Source organism: Aphis gossypii, chromosome X (assembly GCF_020184175.1).
Source record: "Aphis gossypii isolate Hap1 chromosome X, ASM2018417v2, whole genome shotgun sequence".
NCBI classification, from domain to species: Eukaryota; Metazoa; Arthropoda; class Insecta; order Hemiptera; family Aphididae; genus Aphis; species Aphis gossypii.
In genome coordinates, this window is record NC_065533.1 from 37,200,002 (window position 1) to 37,224,988 (window position 24,987).

Consider the following 24,987-nt stretch of genomic DNA (forward strand, 5'->3'; position numbering starts at 1 on the left):
ACAACATTAAGTAGGTACTCAGTATTTTGAAAAACCACTACCTAATAATACTGTTATTCATAATTCATTTTTTAAATTAAATATTTTCTTAGATTAAAAATAATATAAAACTATTTGAAAACTTGGTAAAATGTACTGTATTAAAATATTGTATGTTATAATACTGCAAGAATAAATAGTATTTTAAAATAGATTGTGACGTCTGCACAATATTTGATAGCTTAATTGAACTATTGAGCATAAAAGTATTATACAAAAACATTAAGTCATATTGAAAAATCGTACTGTATTTTCAAGTAATTCAACATGGTAATTGTATATGTATAAAAAAAATAAAATAATGTAGTATTAAACTAGTAACATACACATTTAAAACACACATTTTTATATTCTAGATTTCTAAATTTCTGTATAGTAAAATTCATTCACTCATTCATATTATGATACAGTTTAAACATGTAAAAATGGTAATAATCAACATTGTTATGAATGAAAAAAATTATGAAACATACAATACAGGATGGGCTTTGGTGTTTTGTTTTTATTGCTTATAGTTGACATTAGAAAACGCGAAAGCACAGTGGCCCACTTGATAGTTTAAAATGTTTAAATCATAAATTACAAAAACAGAAATAAGTATTATATATTAATGAAATTCAAAAATAGAATATTAAATTGTATTGCTATAATAGTACCTTATTGGTGCTAATATAGGCAACAGCCAGATAGATCAGACCTAAATGTCTTGAAGCTTAAAATTAATTACAACACATACTTAATAGTATATAATATAGTTTCAAGTGTTTCAACAAAATATTGTATTTTAATCATTCGTTGAAATTAGCGATAAATGACGAATGTACAAGAACGATACAGTATAAACATATACTTAACGTTAAAAACATTGATCGTTGGCTAACAGAATGAACACGATTTCTTATTTTCCGCATTAGGACCAGAGAGTTTTACGAGTTCCGGTTGATCGATTTCGTCGTTGTACTGTCCCAACATGGAGTTGATTAAAAACCTAAAAAACCATAAGTATATTTTAGTCAGTTTTGGATGAGGGGGTTGAAAAATTATCTTACTGCATAGAATCGTTAACCATCAGTCCGTCTTTAGCCGAAGTCTCAGTCCAGCCAATAAAATTATTTTCTTTATAGAATGCCTCGATATCCAATTGATCAATTTGACGTTGAGGCAGATCGCACTGAAACAATAAAACATTTTATAAATTTTATTTCATAATTTTATTATTATTTCAATATCTTAATATCTATGCATAATGTTATGGACTACATGTGTGTAAATAATAAATATAACAGTACTTAAACATATAAGTATTTCCAAACACAATCAATCACTTTTTTAAAATACACATGTGTAAAGAGAATCTAAATTTAACTATTTAAGTACCTATCTATAATAATTTAAATAGGTATTAAATTAAGGTATGATTGTATAAAATATGAATACGTTAAATATTTTAAATCGGTTGCAAGCATAGTTCGTGTCCCGTGATACTAATATTATTGGTATCATAGATGGTGGTGTTTTTATTACACATATTTTTGCATATTTTGGATAAAATGCATATTATTGCATATTATATTGAATGAAATGAATATTATTACATATTTCGATTATAATTATGCGAAAAATTCATATTTTATAGTATACTTCGTAATTAATATTTCGTATTTAATTCAAGCCCTGCTGATTAAAGAATAAATTTTATTTTTCAATTATATTATATTATTATGACAGACAAATTGTTTTTGTAACTATAATTTTGTGTTTATCTTATAAAAATTTAAATGTATATTTTTGCATATTTTCGTAAATAAAATACATATTTTACAATTTTTTATTGCATATAAATCCTAGCCTTGATAATAAGTATATAAAGTTATTATAACACTACATATATTATTCAACGCGTTCTTCAATAACAGTTAGAAAAAATGGATAAAATAGATATATTATATTATATCTAATGGTATGTTAATAACCATTTAAGATAGAATTTTAGAATTTTTAGGTTTTATTCACAATTATTCTATTAATAGGATAACAACTCTTCATAATAGGTTTAAAAGATACGAGGGTTATAATTTATATAGAACTATTATCCTTATTGTTTATGAAGTTCAATAACTCAAAAACTCAATAACCAATTATTAAACAATAGTTTAAATAATACCAAATATTAAAATTTTAACAAATATTTGTATTTTTTTCCCAACAATTATTTTTAAAAGTACCTAGTTAGAATTTCTAATTTTTACCTTTTAAAAGGAATATGTTTATAAAGAACAAGATAAAATGTACTACCAAAAATCACTCTCAAAAATGATAAACGAAGCACTATTTTTATTAGAAAAAAAAGTAAAAAATAAAAATAAATAAATACAATAAATTTCAAATGATTATAAATAGTAAAAAAAGAGAAAATATTTAGAAAATTAAACTATACGCGTAAGAAATGATAATAAAAACATTTAGTGAACATTTCAAGTACTTAAATATCTACAATTATTATTATTATTATTTGTTTGTAATAACTAAAAAGTAAACCAAAACAACAAAATTGATTTTATAAAATTCTAGTTATGCATGAAAAATCCTATTTTTCTTAATTTTATTTTAAAAAGTAATAGGAATGTTTTATTTTTGTCTCTCAAAATACTAAATAGATCCAATTTTTTATACCAAAAATCATATCATTGTAAAATCTATATATTTATCGTTTCGCTCAAAATCTAAAATAAAAAATAAAAGTAATGCATCATAAAATAAATGATGTTGAACAAACCTAGTTGTTTACCCAATATATTATACAATAATCCAGCGATTATCTTTAGTATCCAATTCCTATATGATTGGTATTAAATTAAGGTATTTAATTGGTATTTTATTAGAGATAATACTAGGATAATATTTATACTTCAAAAAGAATAATTGCTTTTTCGAGATATAAAAAAATACCATTTTTATTTACGTAAGGTATTCATAATATTATTTTTAATGTGAAAGTGAGACCTATATTGACTATTGAAGCCATAAATTAAAAAAGAAAAAAAGTTTGATTCTTGTCTTACCCATTTACAATGCAAATATTGCATAAGTTATATTAAATGAAATTATATATATAATAATTATTAATTTTCTTCTTTAAATACGAATTAAATATTAATAAATACATTATAATTTAAATTATGAAGATGTTTTATTTACACTTAAATGTATCAACAAATGATATATTCAAAGAACATTCTCTTTTGAAGTTTAATTACTTTTGAATTAGATATTTAGATTCATGTAAAATACTATAATTATGATCACCTAGAATGAAAGCTGAAGTAGAGTTTTAAAATGTTTTATTTTATTTATTTAAATTTTAAGAATTTTTAGTTATTTAGTAAAAAAAAAGTATAATAGTTTTCTAATTTTTTAATTATGTAATAACGATATAATTAAGACTGTTGCCTAAATAAATTTGACTATAATTAATATAATAATATTATTATGATATTTTTGCGCATTAAAAAATTTATTATATTGGTAATGAAATTTAAAAAGAAGAAAAATTGTGATTATTAAATAATTAATTTTTAAATTATAAAAAAAAGTGTAGGATTTATTATACATAAAAAACGGAATTCAAAAACATAAGAAGCATCAAGAAATATTAAGTTTTAAAATGAAATTTCGTTCTTTTTGTAATTAAAGCAGTGTACCTATTTAAAACCTATTAAACAATCACTACTCACTAGGTATGTTTAATATCTAAAAAAATTTAATTCTATACGTACACAAGTTTTGATGTTGACTTTAAAATAAATTAATTTGAAAAAAGTAATACAACTAATTTAATAATATAATGGGTACGGTTTAATAAACTGTTATAAGTCATCATCCGTTATTACTCATAAATCATAATAAAATAAAAAAGTATCTTTATGATAAAATTAAATATTAATTGCTCTGCTGTAAAGAAAATGATAACATAATTATTTTTATTGTTTATTTATGTTTTCACAAATAAAACGCAAAATAAAGTGTTATGCATGTACATTATACATGTATAAATTATACCTAAATTTCAAGTAACATCTAACATACATGTTAGATATTTTAGTACCTAATTAGTGTATTATTAATAGTAATACAACTAACGTACTTACACAATATTGTATTTGAATTGGTAAATTTTATGTTAATTGGCATTTTTCTAAAATTAAATTCGTACGACTGCCAGGTTTCGCATAAATACCCATTACCTCATTTATATTTTATACTTATGTATTATTACATTTGTTAAAGATTAAAAACAAAATATTTGTTTTCTTATATTGATAGCTATCTATTAGGTTTTTTGTCTTCATTACGTAAACAATGACTAAGAAGTAGAATAAGTAGATAGGTAGGTACATAAATTGAAAAACAATTATTTATTCTTTATTTTTTATTTTATCGTCAATTAATTTAGAGATAATATAATTATACTTTATAGCTTAAAAACATAATTATCTATTAACTAAATTAATTGACGATAATTACTACTTAACATCATTCTTTACATTCCATAGGATCTCTAATATAAATAAGCAAACTATATAAATATCACATATAAATACAATAAGTTTAGTTTATAGTATTATCTCATAATGCCGTAATAGTTCGAAAAAAAGGTTATTATTTAATATTTTTATTGATTTAAAAAATGAATTAGGTATTTATATACACACGTACATCTATAATATAGGAATCCACACACAAGCTATTCAAAGGATTTGATAGACGATTCCAATGCAATTTTACGATAAATTTAAATACTAAATCTTAGATGTGATTTAAATACTACTTTAAGGTATGTCAGTACCAACAATAATAGTTATTACTTATTAAGTTAAAACAAGATTTTACAGAAAACGGTTTTGTTTGCGGGTACAATTTAAATATATTTAACAGATTTATCAATTTTTCACGCTACTAAGATAAAACTTTATCGATGTTGTAGCATTTTTATTCTTTTTGATATTAATTTTCAATAGTTTTTTTTATAAAATAATGAATTTTTACGAATTCAATCGTCAAAAAAAAAAAAAAACCACCAGGAAAAAGATACAATCTTAAACTATTATTTGTACGGACTGAAGAGTAATAAAATATTGTTGCAATGATTAAAAAAAATGTAATACCTTATTTCCCAACAACATACATGGTATTGGACCACCGTCTAATTGTGTGCATTTTGCATCCACGTCTTTTTTCCACTTGAGTGTGTTTAAAAATGAATTTTTATTTGACAAATCAAACATAATCACACATCCATGTGCGTCTTTATAGTATACGCGGGTCATCCACGTAAATCTCTCTTGACCTAAGTAAGAAAAAAAAACATAATAATACATAAATAGGTGGGTACATTTAAATTTAAGTTTTACTTAAAAATTTGAAAACCATACGTAAACATAGTTAGAGCAACCTGCATTTAATGTATTTTTTCACTTACTATGGAGTTTATTTAGTACATTAATTATTACAAAACAGCTTAGTTTTGCATTTTGACACAATTTTAAACTTACGTTACCCATACAGACTATACACTATACAGCAAATAAAATAGGTTATATATAACAGGTTTATTACTATATTATGTATGGCAATGTTAAAGAATAAAATCCATTTACATTTTTTGGAAAGTTTTTAAAAACATAACAGCTTTGCTTTTAATTTCAGTTAGAAATAAATATGTTAAGTACCTATTAAGAAAATTACTCCAAATTGCATGATGTAAGTAACTTGCAGTGAATATAATATAATAACTATGTAACTAAAGTTATACTACTATATAGTGTATATAGTGGTATAAATATTTTTAAGTAATGAACAATTAAAAATCTACATAATAATTCAATAATTGTAATTGCCATTTCCATTTTCTATTTTTTTTTTGTAGGTTATTATAATTTGAACCTATATGATTTGTTGTAACTATAGTTATGTAACTATTGACTTATAGTTTCAATATAACAAATATTATAAATAAAGTCATCTTCAGACACAACGCCCTACTATTTATATTGTACAGTGTTTATGTTATATTATTAAACATTATATAAGACCAAACAACAAACCTGCTATATCCCATAGTTGTAATTTAATAGTTTCCGTTTCGGAAACTTTGATAATTTTTAATGCGAAATCAACACCAACAGTACCCTTGTATTCTCTGCTATATGATTTTTGTACATATCGTTTGACAAACGCTGTCTTGCCCACAGTCGGGTCTCCTATTATGATTACTTTGAACAATTTCTCTGGCATTATGGTATCTGTAAATTCAAATAATTAAATCAACAAAGTTGCGAGATACAAGTACCTATATGGAACGAGAAAAGATAGGTTTGAAATAGTAGAATTAAATAATAGAATTTGTAATTATTGTTATTACTATTCTTCTATACGTCTCAAAAACCTCGTATCAAACACAATAAATATTTATGTTTAAATACTCAAGTGGTAAATAAATATATATGTAATTTTTAATGTTTTAGATGTTTTCGACTGCGTAGTTATATTATGTAGATTAGATGATTTATATAATTGAACATTTTTAAAAACCTTTCATATAATTAATATGTGGTTATTTAAATCCACAAATTTCGCAAAAATCTTTTTAAATGATGTATACATCTGTAGTTCAAAATGGAATAATTTTTATAAATATAATTCTTATATTTTATGGATTGAACGATTTGAACGTTGATGGTAAAAACTATAATCCAGGACTACGACTATACACGTGAAATCGAATGAGACTCACGTTAACAGACATGTGCCTTTCCCGCACATAGTCTGTAATAAATTGACTACCTATAGATATACTACAGTATTAAATAGCGTAGGACGTTTAATTACTTAGCCGCGTGTTATAAACCTCTAAGTTACATATACACTATATACATTTATTTTTTTTAAATTATCGTTTACACTCTGATTGTGTTGCGTAATAACTAGTGACATATAATATGAATTCGCGTACAAGCGACTCCATGAAAATGCCTATATAACGGTATAATATATGTAAAATATATAATGTCTCACCGGTTTTGTCTTTATATACACTATATAATCATCTACCCACTAAACATTAAAACTTACATAACTATTTGAATAAACTTAATGGAAATAAGTTCTTTAAAATGTTTACATAAATAAAAATTATTACCTACTATGTAACCTCACTATCTCAGTTTTTTAAGATACGAATAAAAATAATATTGTGCAGGGTCATTAATGTGGTAATAATTTTTCAATAATATAGTTTCAAAAATATTAATTAATTAATATGTTATTAACTGGGATCTACACAATATCAAGTTAAAAATGATTAATATATATTTATGGCATAAACATATATTAATCATTTTTATATTATGGTAAACATTATAAATAAAAGTAAAATTTATAAATAACCATAAGTTATCTCAACTGTACAAAGAAAAGTTAGAAAAACGAATTTCTTTTAATATTACAGCCAAAAATTAACATTGTAGCATAATATATAGAGTTTAACTAGATTATTGTAATTAGTAAAGAATAAAGATTTAAAATAATAAAATTATATTTAGTATTTGTACTTATAATTGATACTTAATGAATAAACAAACTGTTAAATATGTTAAGAATTATTAAATTAATTCATAGACAGCTAATAATAATATATACGTCTCTATAATATTATATAATAATTAACCATTAATGAATAAAAATTAATTTTATTTTAAATCATCATAAATTCGATTGCAAGATCGAATATTTAAATTGTAAATAATTAATATACGAGTATTGTGTGGACATTGATTATTTTTATAAGAAAAACATTGATATGGATATTAAGTATTACATACTATTAAATAGTAAATACTATATTAACTATTGATATATGAAATGGACAGCACTATAACAATTATCTACCGATAATATTTTTTTAATACGGTATAAAGAATTATATAGGTACCTACATGAATATAATCGAAACACATGTTTACATATTACATACATACAAAATATTATGAATGATAAAATATTTTAAATTTTAATAAATGTCAATACAATTCGACACTTCTACAACATTGAATAAGAATATAATTTAATCTAAATCAGCAATTATATACCAAACAAAAGTTAATAATTGATGCCTGATGGTATTACAAATTACAATCAATATTATATTGGGACATCGCTTCGAAAAAAACAATAAATTTTGAATGGATACAGAAATTGTCGTATTGATGGTTCTTCAAAATATATAGAAACCCAGTTATGATTATCGCTATATTATATTTTATATACTGAGAGATTCTTTTATCGAATAACACTCTTTTTTTCCAAAATTTATTAACGATTTCCAAAATATTTTTTGTACATGATTTCCAGTAAAAATAAAACAACATTCGTTTTTAATTTGATATTTCCAAGCAGAATATTTTTCGGAGTATTTGGATCTATAAAAATGGAAATTCGGATAGGTAGTTTATGAGTTATAAGTATATTTGACATTTTTGTAAGCGAAGTAGAATGGTACGAAGAAACCTCAAAAAGATTGGTCTGCTCAACTAAACTTTAATTATTTATAATTTATAAACGAATTTCGTCTGAATTTCGATTTGTATGTATTAAAATATGAAATTGAAAGTATTTGTTGTTATTTAAAAAGTAAAACCTTATAAAAATATAATTAAAAAAAAAAACTGAATATGATTCGTGTGACGTGAAAATTATTTCGCTTAAAATTAAAATGTCTACCATACTTATTTTATTTAACTTGTAGGTGAATAGAAGGTACTTAATAAACCTAATACTACCTAAAGACATTTAACGATTTCAGTAGATATAAATAATATAATATGTATACATCAGTGGTGAATGCCGACTCTATAGAAGATGGGCATGCTCATTTGTCATAATGTATTCATAGTCTATTTAATTTATAATTGATAAACAATATAGAAATATGTATATATTTATAAATTAATAAAAATTAATACGATTGTCACACACTTGTACACGTAAATTATATAAATCATTGGCGAAGCGCAACACATTGAGCATTCCCTGGGTATAAGTACCGCGGCTGATGATAAGTCTCGGAATAAACAATATTTTACACAAGCGTTGCATAGCTTGCGCACACAGCCATCACATGCTCATAAATGTTACTATCAAAATAAACACAGACAAGTGACAGATAATTAATTCATCTGTTTAGATGACATTTTTGTTATACATTATGTTTTTAAATACGTAATATATTACTGATGACAAAATAATTTTTGTGTTTATACTAATTATGTTTATATTCTTAAGCATCATGCGGTGCATGCTGAGCATACCCGGAGAATTCACACCTCTGATATACATGTTTTTTAAATGTGAACATGGGAACGTATTTATAGATTATACCTTTTAGATGAAAATCACGGATGTCATTCCCGATGTCATGATTTTCAACTGACAAGCGTGCATTTGGTCTGCGGATACAATTGTATATTTTTTCATGGTCATCCCCATATTTTTTTTCTTTTAAATCTGTATCTTTGTCATTTACGAATTGAGTCTTTAGCAAAGACATAACATACTAATTTTTTTTCCCAAAATAACGATTTTGATCCAATTGTTATTATTGCACACTTATAAAAAAACAAACAAAATATTCATTAAGATAAGCTTCATTTAAGTGCAGTTAAATAAAAGGTTTTTTTTTTAAAAATAGAAAAATTTCAAATAAGGTACAATTATTTTTATACAAAAAAAAAAAATAAATAATACAAACTAGGTAAACATTAAAATATTTATACACAATATACATATATTGATAATATGATATGTAATAATCATATTTAATTAATTTCATTCGAAAATTCTATTTTAGTATTTAGGTACATTGTACAAGAAATAAATTGATATATATATTAATATAATTATTATATATATGAAAATAAGTTAAGAATTTTAAGCTTTTATAACTGTTAACGCAATACTTTATATATTACTTTAACTTGCAGTATTATTGAAAACAAATTTAAGAACAATTTTTAAACGCTATTTTATTTAACACGATTTTATAATACCAATATATGCATTATGTTTGAACAGGTTTTCTTGTATGTAAACTGTAATATGTTCAGGGTGTCAAAATTCGATTTTTTATTATTTTATATAGGTACTAAATTTTTTTAGAGATTAATTACAAAACTATGGAGGTAATGATAAGTATAACGTCATTTTTCAGATTATATATTTGTTTTTTTAACATTTATTAAACAACTCAACTCCGCAATCATAAATAGAATTAACAATAATAATAACAAAAATGTATTTAATACAAATTAATAACTTATGAACAACGATGATACTATTCTAACTTAACTTTCATGTTTCATATTGGCATGAACGTGGGCATTCAGAGGGGGGGGGGTGGTCAAAACTGAGCAATTTGTCCTCCTTGGACTTCAAATATAATTTTAAAAATGTTAACCTTTATTATTGTTTAAATAACGTTTAATACATTTTTTGATTTTAGTATAATTTTTTTTTAAAGTGCATTTTCCTTTTATGTATGCAATTATGCAAATACTTTTTTTAAAGCATTTTTTATTGTTTGATTTTATTATACCAATTCCTGTTAAATTTCTCGTAAGCGACACAAATCGTTATTGTTATATTGTAATTAGCAAATAATAAAATACAACTTAAACGACTCAGATTAAAATCCTGTTTGTTATAATATCTAGACATTTTGAAAAATGAATAAAATAAAATGGTACAATTTGTCAAATCTGTAGGGATTTTATACCGAAGAATAATTTCAAGTCATTTGTAAAAGCTAAAAATATATATAGTATATTATATTATATATTATTACATATTTATTATAAGACTATTTTATGATCACTACACTTCATTTATCAATAAAGCAAGTTATTTGAAATGCGTGGTCACCTTAATAGAACATTATACAGTGCCCAAAACAAATATGATTTAACTTCATGCATTTTTGTCAGCTAAATGTTGACCCACTAGTAAAAATCCAACCATAATATATTAATAGCTCATTATAACTAGAATTCAAATTCATTTGATGTGATTTGCTGCATGAAATTGTTTTAGTTAAGTTTGACTGAACTATGTCAACATGGAATTTCCTTCAAATTAACTGATTATAAGTCATAAATCAAAATGACTAAAGCTGTAGCCAGGGGGGAGGTTAGGGTTCAGAACCCCCTGAAACTTTTTTTTGAAATGAGATTGAATACTTAGAATTTCATATTTAATTATATAATATACACATGTATACTCTAACCCTCCCTACAAAAATATTTTTCTGGCTACGACCTTGAAATAACCTACACTTACCATTCATTGAGCTATAAGAATATGTTTCACTGACGGAATATGACTACCTGGACCAACTGACTTATATCTAGTGACAAGTGGTGATTGCATGATAAAGAAAGTTTAGTAGGTGGACATTAATATAAATATATAATAAGATCTAAATAAAATTAGCTTAATTAGATCGAAAACGAGCATTGTATATCGATAAAATAAATTATAGCTTAAAAAATAGACAGTTATAAGTCTATAATATAGATTTTTCTGCTGTGATTATTATATAGAAATACCTCGCTTTCAAAAAGAGAGAAGTTTTTTCAAGCTACAGTCTCGTTTAAAATAAAACAATTAAATAATAAAATAGGGACCCCGATGTTATAATATGGGGGAATATACCTCAACTAAAGTCTAGTTTAGATTGTATGTGTGCGTAGGTACATACATATACATTATACACTATACGTGGATAGTAAAAATAAAGCTTAATAGCTTCTGTTTAGTAAATTTCTAATTTCAATTTTTAATTTTTGAACTAATATAACATAAAAATTATATCGTGCATTGACAATGTTCTAATATATTACACAAAATACATTTGCCTTACGAACTCAGAAAATATAATGTTAAAAATATAATAATAAAGCATTGTTTTGCATTGTTATTAAATATATTAAATTTTTGTTTTTGATTAAAAAATATTGAAAAGGGAAGAGGGGAATTTAAACAAAAACAATTCCTAAAAAAGGAACTCTTAAAGATGTAGAATCGTAAATGTCTAACTTATGTCAATAATTGTTTTATGTAAATCCAGTAATAAAAACTCAATATCAAGACTTAGTTTGTACGTCAAACTCAATAAATGAATAAAAACAATACCTATTGTATAGTATGACTTGGTTTTTACTTTTTTAGATTATAATATTATTTAAATTTATATTTTATAAACTATTAGTTATTGTAGTTCACGGGTTATTTTTTTTATTGCGCCGTATGATACAACGCAACCATGATCAATGTCTAAATTTTCAAATTTTATTCGATAATCATTTATCTAAGATGCAATTTGCTACAAAATATGAAACTTAAGAAAAAGATAGCGTGATGGTTTTCATTTTATTTGTTATCGATAAATAATAACTATTTATAAACTTATGAATTAAAATTTTTTTTATTAATGTATAATATAATAATATATTGTGTATTCATTTCAATTTTTTATAGATATTATTATTAATTTAGATACACGATTATTACATAAATAAAGATTATTTTATACTTCCATAAACTAACAGTTTTAAATTATCGCTTGAAACCTTAATTTAATATGTAACCAAAACACAGATTTTACAATAATGAATACACAATATTCAAAATATTTATGAAATACTCCCAGACTCCTAATAAATATTCTGGATCCGAAATCTGAATATCCAATGAATCTCCTATAGTCTATAAATTAACTAATTTTGTAAAAATATAAAAAGGTATTTTTTTGTTTTCGTATTTCAGTATTTATAATTTACCTTACTATATATGACTCTATAATACTACATAGAATTAAAACAACAAGGAATTTATTAGATTACCTAATTTGAGTACTTTGCCAATAACACGTATACGACAAAAAAACCTAGAAATAGGTATTACATAACATATTATTTAAAACTGTTAAGAAATTCATACATTATACCTACTCATTACCTTACCTAGCGCTTTTAAGTATTTAAATTTACATAATTACGAAATATAAAACAAAAACATGGGAAGTATTTAAACGATTAATTAATCAATGATCAGTAGTTGAAATTTATACATTTTGCTAATATCATAATTACCAAAGCACGATGATTAATGATAAAACATATTTTGTTGTAATATTAAGTATATACATTTTGCATCGAATGCTGGAAATCACTCCAATACAAAACGTCTATAATTATAAAATAATATATATAAAACGTTTTTTTTTAAAGTTATTTATATGTTTTATAAAATATTATTTATTCCTATGTGAATTAACATTAAATTTTAATCAATTTAAGTTGGTTAAATTTGTTTTTTTAGCTTATTAACATTCAGTTATTAGTAATGAATATTGGAACCATTAAGATTAAATAATAATTGTGTTTTCAATAAGACTATTGCTATTTAAAGTTATCATTTTTCAACATTCGTTTCAACGAAAATCATCATGTAGTGTACATCATCAAATAATAATTATCGGTTTTATACATTTTTTTATCTTATTCAAACCTTAAAAAAAAATAGAAATATTGATATATACTTGATGAAAGTGTAAGATTGTAGTATATTAATAATTATATAAGTTATACACAGTATACACCATATAATTCAATTGACAAATACTTTAATTTGTTAATACTCTTATATAGCCAACTCTTTGCCGTTGAAGAATATTTAGTAGTCGTAAAATGCGCTAGTATAAACAATAATACAACATTTTTATACTTTACACAGTAAAATAATAAATTTAATAAATAATATAATTGTATTATCATTAGTAAATATTTAATTTCATTGAAATTTGTTAATTTTAAATATTTTAAAATATTTTGTTTAAAAATGATATAGGTATATATTTTTTTTATTGACAATTTTTCAAGAATGTCCTAAAAAAATATATCTCTACAATTCTGTATAATATATAGTTAATTCTATGCTTTCTATAGTTTATCTGTGTGTATAAGAAAAAAATACAAATAACTGTTGAAAAGTTTAGGAAAAATCTTCTCAAGCCAGGTTTTTAGTGAAACCCCCTCGAAATAATATTTTTAATATAATGGCTTTGGCTTATAATTGTATCAATTAAGTTTCAGTCATTTATCATTAATTAATGTTTAAATTGATTCATATATTTAAATATATAAAGTTAATACATCTTTAAGTTATTTATGGTAAATATTAATTACAAAATTACCAAAATGTATAGATGATATTTTTAATTTTTAAGATGAAATACAATAGATCCTATATTGAGACTTATGTATAAAGTATATAGGTATACTATAATACTATATAATACCGTATTATCGTATAAAACAAGTAATTAAAATAACACCTATGTAAATTAACAGTATATAGGTACATATAATACGACACTGGTAGAATAAAAAATGTTGAAAACAGGTTGTTATATACCTAACAAGGTTAAAATATGTTTATTACAGGAAACTTATGAAAAATGTTTATATTTACTTACCTAATTAAAATATAGACAATAAATAAAAAAAAACTATGTGAACATCATATTATGCCAATTTAACTACTCAACCTTCTACAAATATCCAAGGTTGTATTGTGGATGGGAAAATTTTAAGTGGGAGTAAATACATTTTAGAAAACCAAGAATAAAGACAAATCAAATAAAGAATAATGAATAATAATTAATAAGAAAAATAAAATAAAAATATTTTATTTTAAGTATGTAACAAGAATTAACAGCATAAATACTGTAATCTAAGAAATATAATTTTCACATCATACGTCACTAATTATCATTCAGAGACCACGATTTTTTTCATTTGTTAATCCATAATACTTTTTGTTTTAAGTTTCCTATTTTTTATCTTATAAATGTTATTACATTATACGATACCCATAACTTCTATAGCTTCTATAGGTAAATGTTATTTGCTATACGTCAACCGACGTTCACTTTTAGTAAAATAAATAAAATACATATGAGAAAGCCAGCTGCACCATATTATCGAAATTACAAGTTTTTTTTACTATAATTATTAAAAATTAATTTGAACATTAAACGTCTATAATATATTTTTTTACTCTATGTTAGTGTATAAATTGTTATCTTTAATAAATCACAAATTGTTGTATGATTTTATGTATGGTGCTTAAATAAAAACAGTAAATATACAACGTATTTTTGTTATATACTATTTTTCAACAAATACCCACACGTGACTTAATAATAAAACTTAGTTAGTATAAGTAGATATTAGCTCTACATTTAATGTAATAATTCGCTCGATTTCAATACTACAAATAATTTTCTACATAAATTAGAAGTTCACATTTTATGTTTTAAATGTATAAATAATAAATATTTAGAAAGATTAATGAGAAGAAATTTAAAAATCTATAAATTAAAACAAAATAGGAACTTTTTTTTTTGTTAATTATTAGTATTTTAAACTCGCAAAGTACTCGAATAATTAGTCGTCTTATTACCAATATTATACATAGGTATTTATCATTTTCCTATCGCTCACATTCCTAAACTAACTGCTTACTAAACTAATATTTTAACGCAACGTCCCAGGACACCTAAAAATAGTTTATTATTACCTACGCTTCACAGTCACGATCAATATAATATGGTTCATTAGTACACTATAAGATTGGCCGTATTTTTGGTATATTAATAATTACTGCGGTATTTGTTAAAGAATTTTTTGCCAATCACTGGTTCTAGGCTCACCAAAAATATCATATTATCTGGGACTGAGTAATTGCTGAAAAAATCGTATTATTCTAGTAATAAATAAATACCAGATACCAATATCTAAATTTGAAATACTAACTATCATCAACCTGCAGCTCTTTGGTATATACAGACGTATATGTATTAATGCTGCTTTGACATTTCATAATATGTTAATTTAGGTAATATAAATAAATTTAGTTATTAAAATAAGAACATACATTTATATAACAATAATAAAGATGATACAGCACTTTTAAGTACAATTACTAGGCATGCATAACTATTATGGGTACCTATAATAATGTTTGTATGAAGATTATCAAATTTATTGTTTTATAATCAAACACGGATAACTACAAACTATACGTGCTATTGATGACCTAACTGGCTAACTAACAACTATTTATCAATATATTATTATGTCTACGACTATTACAATAATATTATTAATACCCACGCAAGTTATTTTTTAATTATTCTGTACAAACATCAATACAATTTCATTCTCATTTACGATTAAAAGAAATTTTCATAACTGATTGTTATCAATTCGACCTATATACGACTAACTTCGGTTCACTAATAATATTATTCTATGATAATAATACAATTTAATAACCTAAAAATGTATGAAATAAGTATCTATTATTTTCAATTTTAACGATCATTAGCGACTAAAATAGCTTACTTTAATTTATGTTAATTGTTAATAATGTTATAGTGATTAAATTTTAAATACGTATCTATATTTTAAGTGACAATTTGTTTAGCACAAGCATCATCTATCGTGAACTCAAATCACTATTTATAATACATATTTTTTAACAAAAATTCAACAATATGAAATCGTAAGAAAAAAACAATTTACCCGATCATCTTCCTGAAATTCTAGGATTTCAAACTGAAGCAACAAACAAAACACTAACAATTTTAAATCCAAGAAATTAATAAAAACGTATATAGTAATAATTAAGAAATAAAAATTGTAAATGAAAAAAAAAGTAAACTCAGCAAGCTAATAACCTTTGATATTAAAGCGAAATAATCATAAAAATAAACCAATATTTAGCATTTATTTTAGTAAATACGACTTCTGCATACAATACAGACATGCATTATACAACAACATTCTTCAATAACTTTATAATTTACACCAATTCTGCGGTTATATATAATATTTTTTTCGAGTAGTCAAAAATTAATACGAAATAAAACGACAAAGAAGTACTAAAAAATGTATAAATGCGAACTGTTTTGATTTTGTTAAATAATAAGGAGCACAAAGTCGTTGCGTTTGTTATATATTATAGCTATAAAGAGAATAGACTATGATAAATACTTATTGATAGAATATGTATTCCATATTTAGATATTATTATTAATAACTTTTTAATGTCCTATATTAATATATTTTAAAATTTAAATAATAATTGACTTATGAAATCCCAACATATTAAATATAAATAAATTTATAAAACTAATATATATATTAAAAAACTAAACTTTATAAAATGAATTCTTTTATTTTTAGTAATCATCCAAAATGAACGTATTATAGGATTCAATTAGAGAGATCAGCTAAAAAAATCAAATTAAAAAAAAAATACAAACATTCTCAAATATCAGATTCCACGTGATTACAAATACAACAACCTTAGTATTATAACAATCAAGGAAGAAGTAGCAATCTTTTACAAACGTTTCTTTACTTAATTAGAAAATCGTCAAAATCTATTGATAGACGACTGTGTAAGTTGTAAAGGATGTGTAATCCTTTCACTTCCTGGAAATTATCATCGTAGACTTAAAATAGTATCTAACTTAATCCTCTAATGTATCAAACACAAGATAAATACTGAATAGTTCACTGATCACACAACCTCAATTATGTATTTATTTTATTCTTATCTCAGAATACTCATTGTGTTTGTTGTAAAAAAAATAAACATTTTAGATTTTAAGCAGAGTAATAAACGATTGATACAAAGATATGTCTTTTTTGTCTGTCGTCACTCATCATTCATTGGGGCGGAAAATTCACTTAAAAAAGTTCATTAAATCGAGAAAATTTAAAAATAATTCTGCAGTTAGTAATTCATAAACAATTTCTTTTTATATCAAAGATTTGGAAATTTAAAAAGTTTCCTTATTAGGTTTTGTATCTGTAAGATAAATAAAATGTTAAAAAAAAATTCACTTTCATTTTTTATGAGCGATTGTAATTCAAATGATAAAATTTTTGGCTAGGTAAAAAAATTAGTACAAGAACGTGCCATATAAGTTATTATTGGAACAATTAAAAAGAGGTAGGCAAGTGGGTACCGCTTTGCTGTATATTAAATATCGAGTGGATCACTGTTATAAGTTTGTTAAATTTGAATTCAATAATATATCATCGTATGTTTGTATACAAAAAATCGATTCTGAGCAGAAATAGTCACTAAATCACTATCCACTATGCATATTTTATGTTTTTTTTTTGATACAGTTATTAAATTCATAATTTAATTTTCTTGTATTACACGGTAAGCTGATATAATTTTTCACAAAAATTAATATTGTATTTATCATACTATTAGTACTAAATTATTATCTGAATCATTATAATAACATACCATATAATTATAACTTGAATAACTTAAAATTTAATAAATAATACCGTAATTTGTAATAATACCGTAAAATAATAAAAATATAGGTTCATTGTACTCAATAGATAATGTCTTAAAATAAATCGAAAAAAAGTTTTATCTCGTATATTAAAATTCATATCAATATAAAATACATAAGAGGTTTAAGTCCCTATAAACAATGTTTTTGATTTACAAGAAAATAATTAACATAGTAACATATTATGTTAAAATATGTAATTTTATTATTTATATAAAAAAAAAGATATCAAAATACCAATTGTCTGTAAAAAGATTTAAAATATTAATAGGAAATGGTTGGGTAAATACCTGGTGAAAATTTCAAGTTTTCACAGTTATTTATTTTTGAATTATAAAAAAATAAAGAAATCAATTTTATCGAAATCTGGTGTGTAAAAATAACTGCTCTTACTTTATTAATATTACCATTAGTGTTACAAATTACAATAGATTAGGTAATTAAATTTTTATCGAAAACAATGCATTCATAATATTAGGTATTAGTAATTAATTATAACCTACCTAAGTATAGCATAATTCATAATATACGTAATATTTTAAGTGACCACGAATATCGGTTTTGAATTATAATAAAATAATTAATATCGTTATTCATTGTTAAAATAGGCAGTTACGTCCAAACTTTAACTTTAAATATTTATAAAAAAATATTGAATATTTGTATATTTTTTTGAATTTTTAGTTACAGTATGAATAGTGTACGAAAAATATTGTAATACATTTTCAAACTTAAGCTATACAATTTGAAGATTTTATAAATTTTAACAACAAAATTATTTGCAAATTTTTATGATTTTACAGCTTGAACTTTGAATACTTACTTATAAAAAAAAGTTTACTTTTATATCACAATATTTTTAAATTGTTATGATTACAAATTATATATATTAAATTCTCAATTTTTTTGACCTGATAACAAATTTTTTACTGACCTTAGAATTATATATAAAAAAATCTTTTGAAGAACAACCTGCAGTAGTACGAATCAGAACTTCATAAACGGTCATAAAAAATTAATTTAACTTTTCGTTAAACATTTTAATTTTATAATAGGTAGGTACCTAGTAAAACTAGTGTGGAATAATGAATTAAATTTTCAAATGTTAGATATACAAATAAATTTTTCATTATATTTTTTATTAACTGCAAAATAATTTGTAAATTTTCGATATTTTTATGAATTATGTCAAAATACAAACTTAAAATGCGTATAAAAAATTATTTTGACTGTATTTTCTGTCCCAAAAAGTAATGACAGATAAAAAAAATACATACATCATTCTAATATCAATAATTTTTATCACTCCACTTAAAGTCTACCGGTAGAAATGAAAGAATTACCTACACGTGACAATTATTTGAAACAAATGTTTAAAACTTAATTAAAGTCTATAATTTCACTGAAACACATGAAACAAGATCACTTTTATCAATTCACTAATAATAACTCTGAACTCGACAAGAAATAAAGGTATATAGGTCAGTACAATATAGATCTAAACGGCCATAAGTATGGGCGTAGGTAGGGGTTTTGGTCTAGAATCTAGATAAACATTAAGATTAATTCCCAATATTTATTTTAAAATTGTTTTATCTTTAATTGCAGAGGGTGTTTGAACACCCAAACCTTCTCTTACCTACGCCCATGGCTATAAGTACTATAGTCAAACAAAATAGAAATCAATAACATATTAGTAAAATTCATATTACCTATATTAGTATATTACTTATTGATCTTAAGTCGTTTAAAATATTAAAATGCACTGTAGCAAGTATTTATTTTCAATGATCGTATTATTATATAATAACTACGTATTGAAATTTGAAATATAACTTATTTTATTTAAAAAAAATTATTTATCATAATACTAAAAGTATTTCCATGGTCTCACATTTTATTATTTATACAAAGTTATTAAAACACGTAAGTAATAGTGATAAATGATAATTATAAAAACCAGACTAATAGACTATATTTGAATATACCTATCTACCTATTCTTGATTAACGATATAATTATATTATTTTACACATTTTTGACATAAAATATTTTATTTTGTTTTATTTGTAACGTATTATCATAGAATCTTGTTATTTTCAAAAATTGCAAATTCTTATTTATATATTAATTTAATAAAATATATAGGTAGATACTAGATATATTAATGGGAATCCAACATTGAAAGTGTGAACATTAAACACCTTGTAGAATTGTAAAAGGACCCGCATGCATTTAAAATATTATAAACAGCAATTTTTTGTTCAGCTGAACCAATTTAGACCTGTTAGCTTTAATATTACAATAAATTAACTTTTTATAGAACTAAAAAACAATACCTATATACCTATGTAACCTATGTTTATATATTGATTGTTTACGATATTTTAATTTTTAAACAAATTATGAGTATTTTGAAATTGTTAATTTTACATAGGTTATCATAACTCGCTTAAAAATTGAAATACCGTATAAAACCAACACAGAAAATGTTCTTACATTAAATTTTGATATTATGTCAAAATTCACTTTAATTTCACTCTAATTAAAATTAAAAGTAAGCAATACATCATTGGTTCTGCTGAACACAATTTTTGTGAATCATACGTTTGACAATACGAATCAACCCAATGTAAGTACATATAATTCATAAGTCGAAAAACATAATTCACTATATAAATTTCAAACCAGTAAAAATATAGCAATATCACCAATAAAATATACAAAAAATAATTTCCGAATCACCTGCAGTCTTAAATAAAAACTGCGTATTAAATATTTATCATGTTAAAATCGATAGATATTTTTTCAATTCGTTTAAATAGCCAGTTAGTTTAGGTATGTGCAGCCGAATTCTCGAAAATACACAAAGCGATCCCCCGAACAGATCTACAGTCCACCCCACTGTGACATATTATGTTGCAACGATGTAGTATCACCCTCTTTTTTTCTAAAACCATTTAAAAGAAGAAGCAAGTAATTGGAAATTTGAGAATCAATTTATTTCGAAAATTCAAAAGTAATATTGAAAAAAAAGAACCGAATATAATTATTTTGAACTCGAGTCTGATCAATTTGCCAAACAGATACACGTCGTATATGCCCAGCTTAATTTTAAAATATTATTTTGGTTGCAGTTTTTAACATGATATTATTGATATTATTATCTTATAACAACTTTTAATAAATATAATAACAAATTAACCTAGTCATTTATTCACATGTTTAATATCGAATAGATCAATAAACACGTTCTGAGGTGAAAGAGTATGTATAAAAAATAGATACAAGTATACTATATAATAAAATATGAGATAAATAGATACGACAATAATATAAAACGTAGGTACCTATCTACACTCGACATGACGAAACGTACTACTTATATTATAGTCATATAATATTATGAACTTATCTAATATTTAATAGCAATGTTATTAACTATTGTTATTATAGATACCTATACTATTGTTAATTTATTTTTTTCGTTATTCTTATTTTAACAATTCATATTGTACAATATTGTGGATTTATTTTACGAGTAGCATACATTTAAGTTGGTACTCGGTGTCATCATAATATTGTGATGTTAATCTGGATATAAAAACCTGCAGCCTACAAAGTGCCGATGGTTTCCAAAATACGCGAAGGGTGGACGTAACTATGATAATTAATATTATATTATACTACTTTTATGCTAAATATTATGAACTATAATTATACAATACTAATTTAGAAATTGTAATATTTTCAACGAAGACTGAATTAGGCTAGGCGTAATACCACAAATATTTTGAATTTTTTTTTGTAGCGCGAACGACCTCATTTTAAAAAAATTTTTAAATATTATTACTTATCAAAACATTTTTTTATCACTAGCATTTCCTTTCGATTGTTGTTTACAACATTAACAATTTATCAGTGACCTACTCATGACTGATAAAAATATGAACCGACTATTCGATATTATCGTGTAAGTATCAGAAGAGAATTTTTGGTCGATGAAAATATAACTACCTACCCCATGCTAGAAAGAAAAACCTCATTTGAGCATAAATAATACTATAATATAATAAATCCTCTTTTTATCTTAAAAATACCGGAGATTCAAATCAGTGTAGTTGATACAGTCATATGGCCTGGCCTACCAATATCTCAGGGTTGGAAGCACGACTATAATATAATACCTATTAATTTATTATCTATAACCGTGATTGGAAGACTAAAAAAATAATGACAACAACTAAATGTTATCATAAACTGTTTCCTTCAGAGATATTTTTTAACCTAATACTATGTAATTATTTCTTATGGTTAATTCTTTAATTCTACGTTTTTCTTAATTTTATCAAAAACAATAGCATGTGTTATGTAGGTACAACAAGTGTAGGTACTATTCAAATTTGCATAATAAAAAGTGACGACAAGTGATTTTGGGTGAAAAAAAAACGTAGAATTAATGTACTAGCACAACGACGATAATAATAATGTGGGTACAGTGGAACCTCGATGACTCGAACCTCTATGTACGTCGAATTTTCGATAACTCGAAGGAATGCCTTGGCCCCTGCCTTCCAACATCATATATTTTATACGGTTTCTGTAAGTCGAATTTTTTTTTCGCCCCCAACCGGTTCGAGTTATCGAGGTTCCACTGTAATGATATTAAAAAACAAAAACAAAAATACGATATTCAAAACATGTGTAATACTCACGCGGATCAAAACATGTCAACCGTACTAAAATAATAACAATAATATTATAATTCACACCGTGTGATAACGCCGCCGCCGCCTTTGGTTATGTAACACACATGGAGAGTACAACAACACGACTGCGCGCCAAAAGACCGGGTGGACGGTGTGAACAAGACGACGACGACGACGACAACGACGGCGCACGCTGTTGACGAACTGGTGGGACTCACGACTGCTGCACGAGACTGAATAGTATTGTGGTAACGCGTCGGCCGGCGGGCGGGAGGGAGGGCGAGCGGACGGACGGACGACGTGTTTATCGCGTTTACACGGCCGCCGCCGCCGCCGCCATGGAGGGAATGTTGTTTAACCGCTCTTATACCGCCTCACGGGCTCCGCGCGGCCGACTGCCGAGTGCCGCCGCCGCTGCCCGCTGCAGCAGCTGTGTGACCTGCCATCATTTTTGTTAAACGTTGTATTTTGTTTTGTTGACTGTTATGGGCGAGCACGGGCAGCTGATCACAATGTGGAAAACGTTTTTGTCACCGTCTCTTTTTCCTACTACCGAAATCGTCTGCCGCGCACGCTTTGACGAAGCGGCTCGGGGGCCACCGAACCAAAAGACGCGATTTAAATTAATGATATTAACATGTTTATGGGGGCAGCCCGGCAGTGCGTGGTGGGCACGTATATAGTTGCACACTGCAGTTTGTTGTCGTACTACGTACGTCGCACTGCACCGCTTACGTAACGACCGACCGACGGTCGTGATGATCGACGTCCGATGGCTACGCGTTACGTGCGTTTACGTAACGACGAGAAAAGGCTAAAAAGTGTTTTCCCCCGAGTGGCGCTAACGTTGTAATGTTAATACGACGAGAATTCGATCGCGGTTGGTTTTCTCACCGAAATAGACGAATCTCGTGACAATAACTGGTTAATATGTCTGTCCCGGTACAATCGGATAAAATATTGAAATTACCTACGTGAATACATTTGAATTTGCAATGAAGTTTTCTCGAACAACTTCTCCGCTATTTTGAAATTGAACTCGCAGACCCTTTGAAATCATGTTTTCAAACACTGAATATTAAGTATTTGAAAACGTTTACAATGTTGAACTGAAAAAGATAATTAAAAAACGCATGGAACTATGGAAATCGCTTTCAAGTGAACATCGTGATGAGTTTATGTAATATGTTTTCAGGTACCTATCCTATCGGAGTAATAGGTAAATTAATACAAAAAAAAAAAATGGTAAGAGATTGGTACGATTAGACAAAAATAAAAACGTGCGAGATCGTTTCACTATTTCTTTCACACTACTGTCACAGACCCATTAATGATCACTCGACACTCACTATGCACAGTATGCACTATGCACATAACATATTATATATATTCTATATGACTCTCACGCTCACTTAAAAAATTGCCTACATTGAACTCCTTAAAAACAGTCTGTATTGAATCTCATTATGCCCAATACTGTACACATTATCATATATTCGCCAGCACCGAGTGGTGTTTTCGCATCACTCTGTACGTGGATACATTCAAGTTTTTTTTTTTTTATATATATGTATATGTAATTCCAATCTGGCTATCAGTATAACTTACTGTATAATATATTACCTATCTACTAAATAATAAAATGTAAAAATTAGAAAGTTTATAATTGATACTTATTTAGATAAATATTATATTATGGTCGTATAGGTACAGATGACAGCCGTATTACAGGTTAAA

The 24,987-nt window shown here is 24.9% G+C and overlaps 1 protein-coding gene across 1 annotated transcript; it reads right to left on the minus strand.

Moving 5' to 3' along the window:
• Positions 1–266: 266 nt before the first annotated feature.
• Positions 267–23,649, minus strand: LOC114121446 (ras-related protein Rab-7L1-like). The gene is made up of 6 exons (XM_027983792.2): positions 23,257–23,649; positions 9,475–9,701; positions 6,144–6,341; positions 5,205–5,386; positions 1,089–1,210; positions 267–1,027 (listed from the first exon to the last, which is right to left on the minus strand). The coding sequence occupies exons 2-6, from the start codon at positions 9,641–9,643 to the stop codon at positions 916–918; spliced, it is 783 nt and encodes a 260-aa protein (XP_027839593.1). The 5' UTR covers positions 9,644–9,701; positions 23,257–23,649; the 3' UTR covers positions 267–915.
• Between the last annotated feature and the right edge of the window lie 1,338 nt (positions 23,650–24,987).

What these genes read in the sequence shown, in the direction of transcription:
- LOC114121446 (XM_027983792.2), bottom strand. Translation starts at nt 9,643, where the DNA reads ATGTCTTTGCTAAAGACTCAATTCGTAAATGACAAAGATACAGATTTA. An exon ending in CCGTGATTTTCATCTAAAAG is followed by an intron (nt 6,342 to 9,474) that starts GTATAATCTATA and finishes TTGAATTTACAG; the next exon opens with ATACCATAATGCCAGAGAAA. An exon ending in ACAACTATGGGATATAGCAG is followed by an intron (nt 5,387 to 6,143) that starts GTTTGTTGTTTG and finishes TTTCTTACTTAG; the next exon opens with GTCAAGAGAGATTTACGTGG.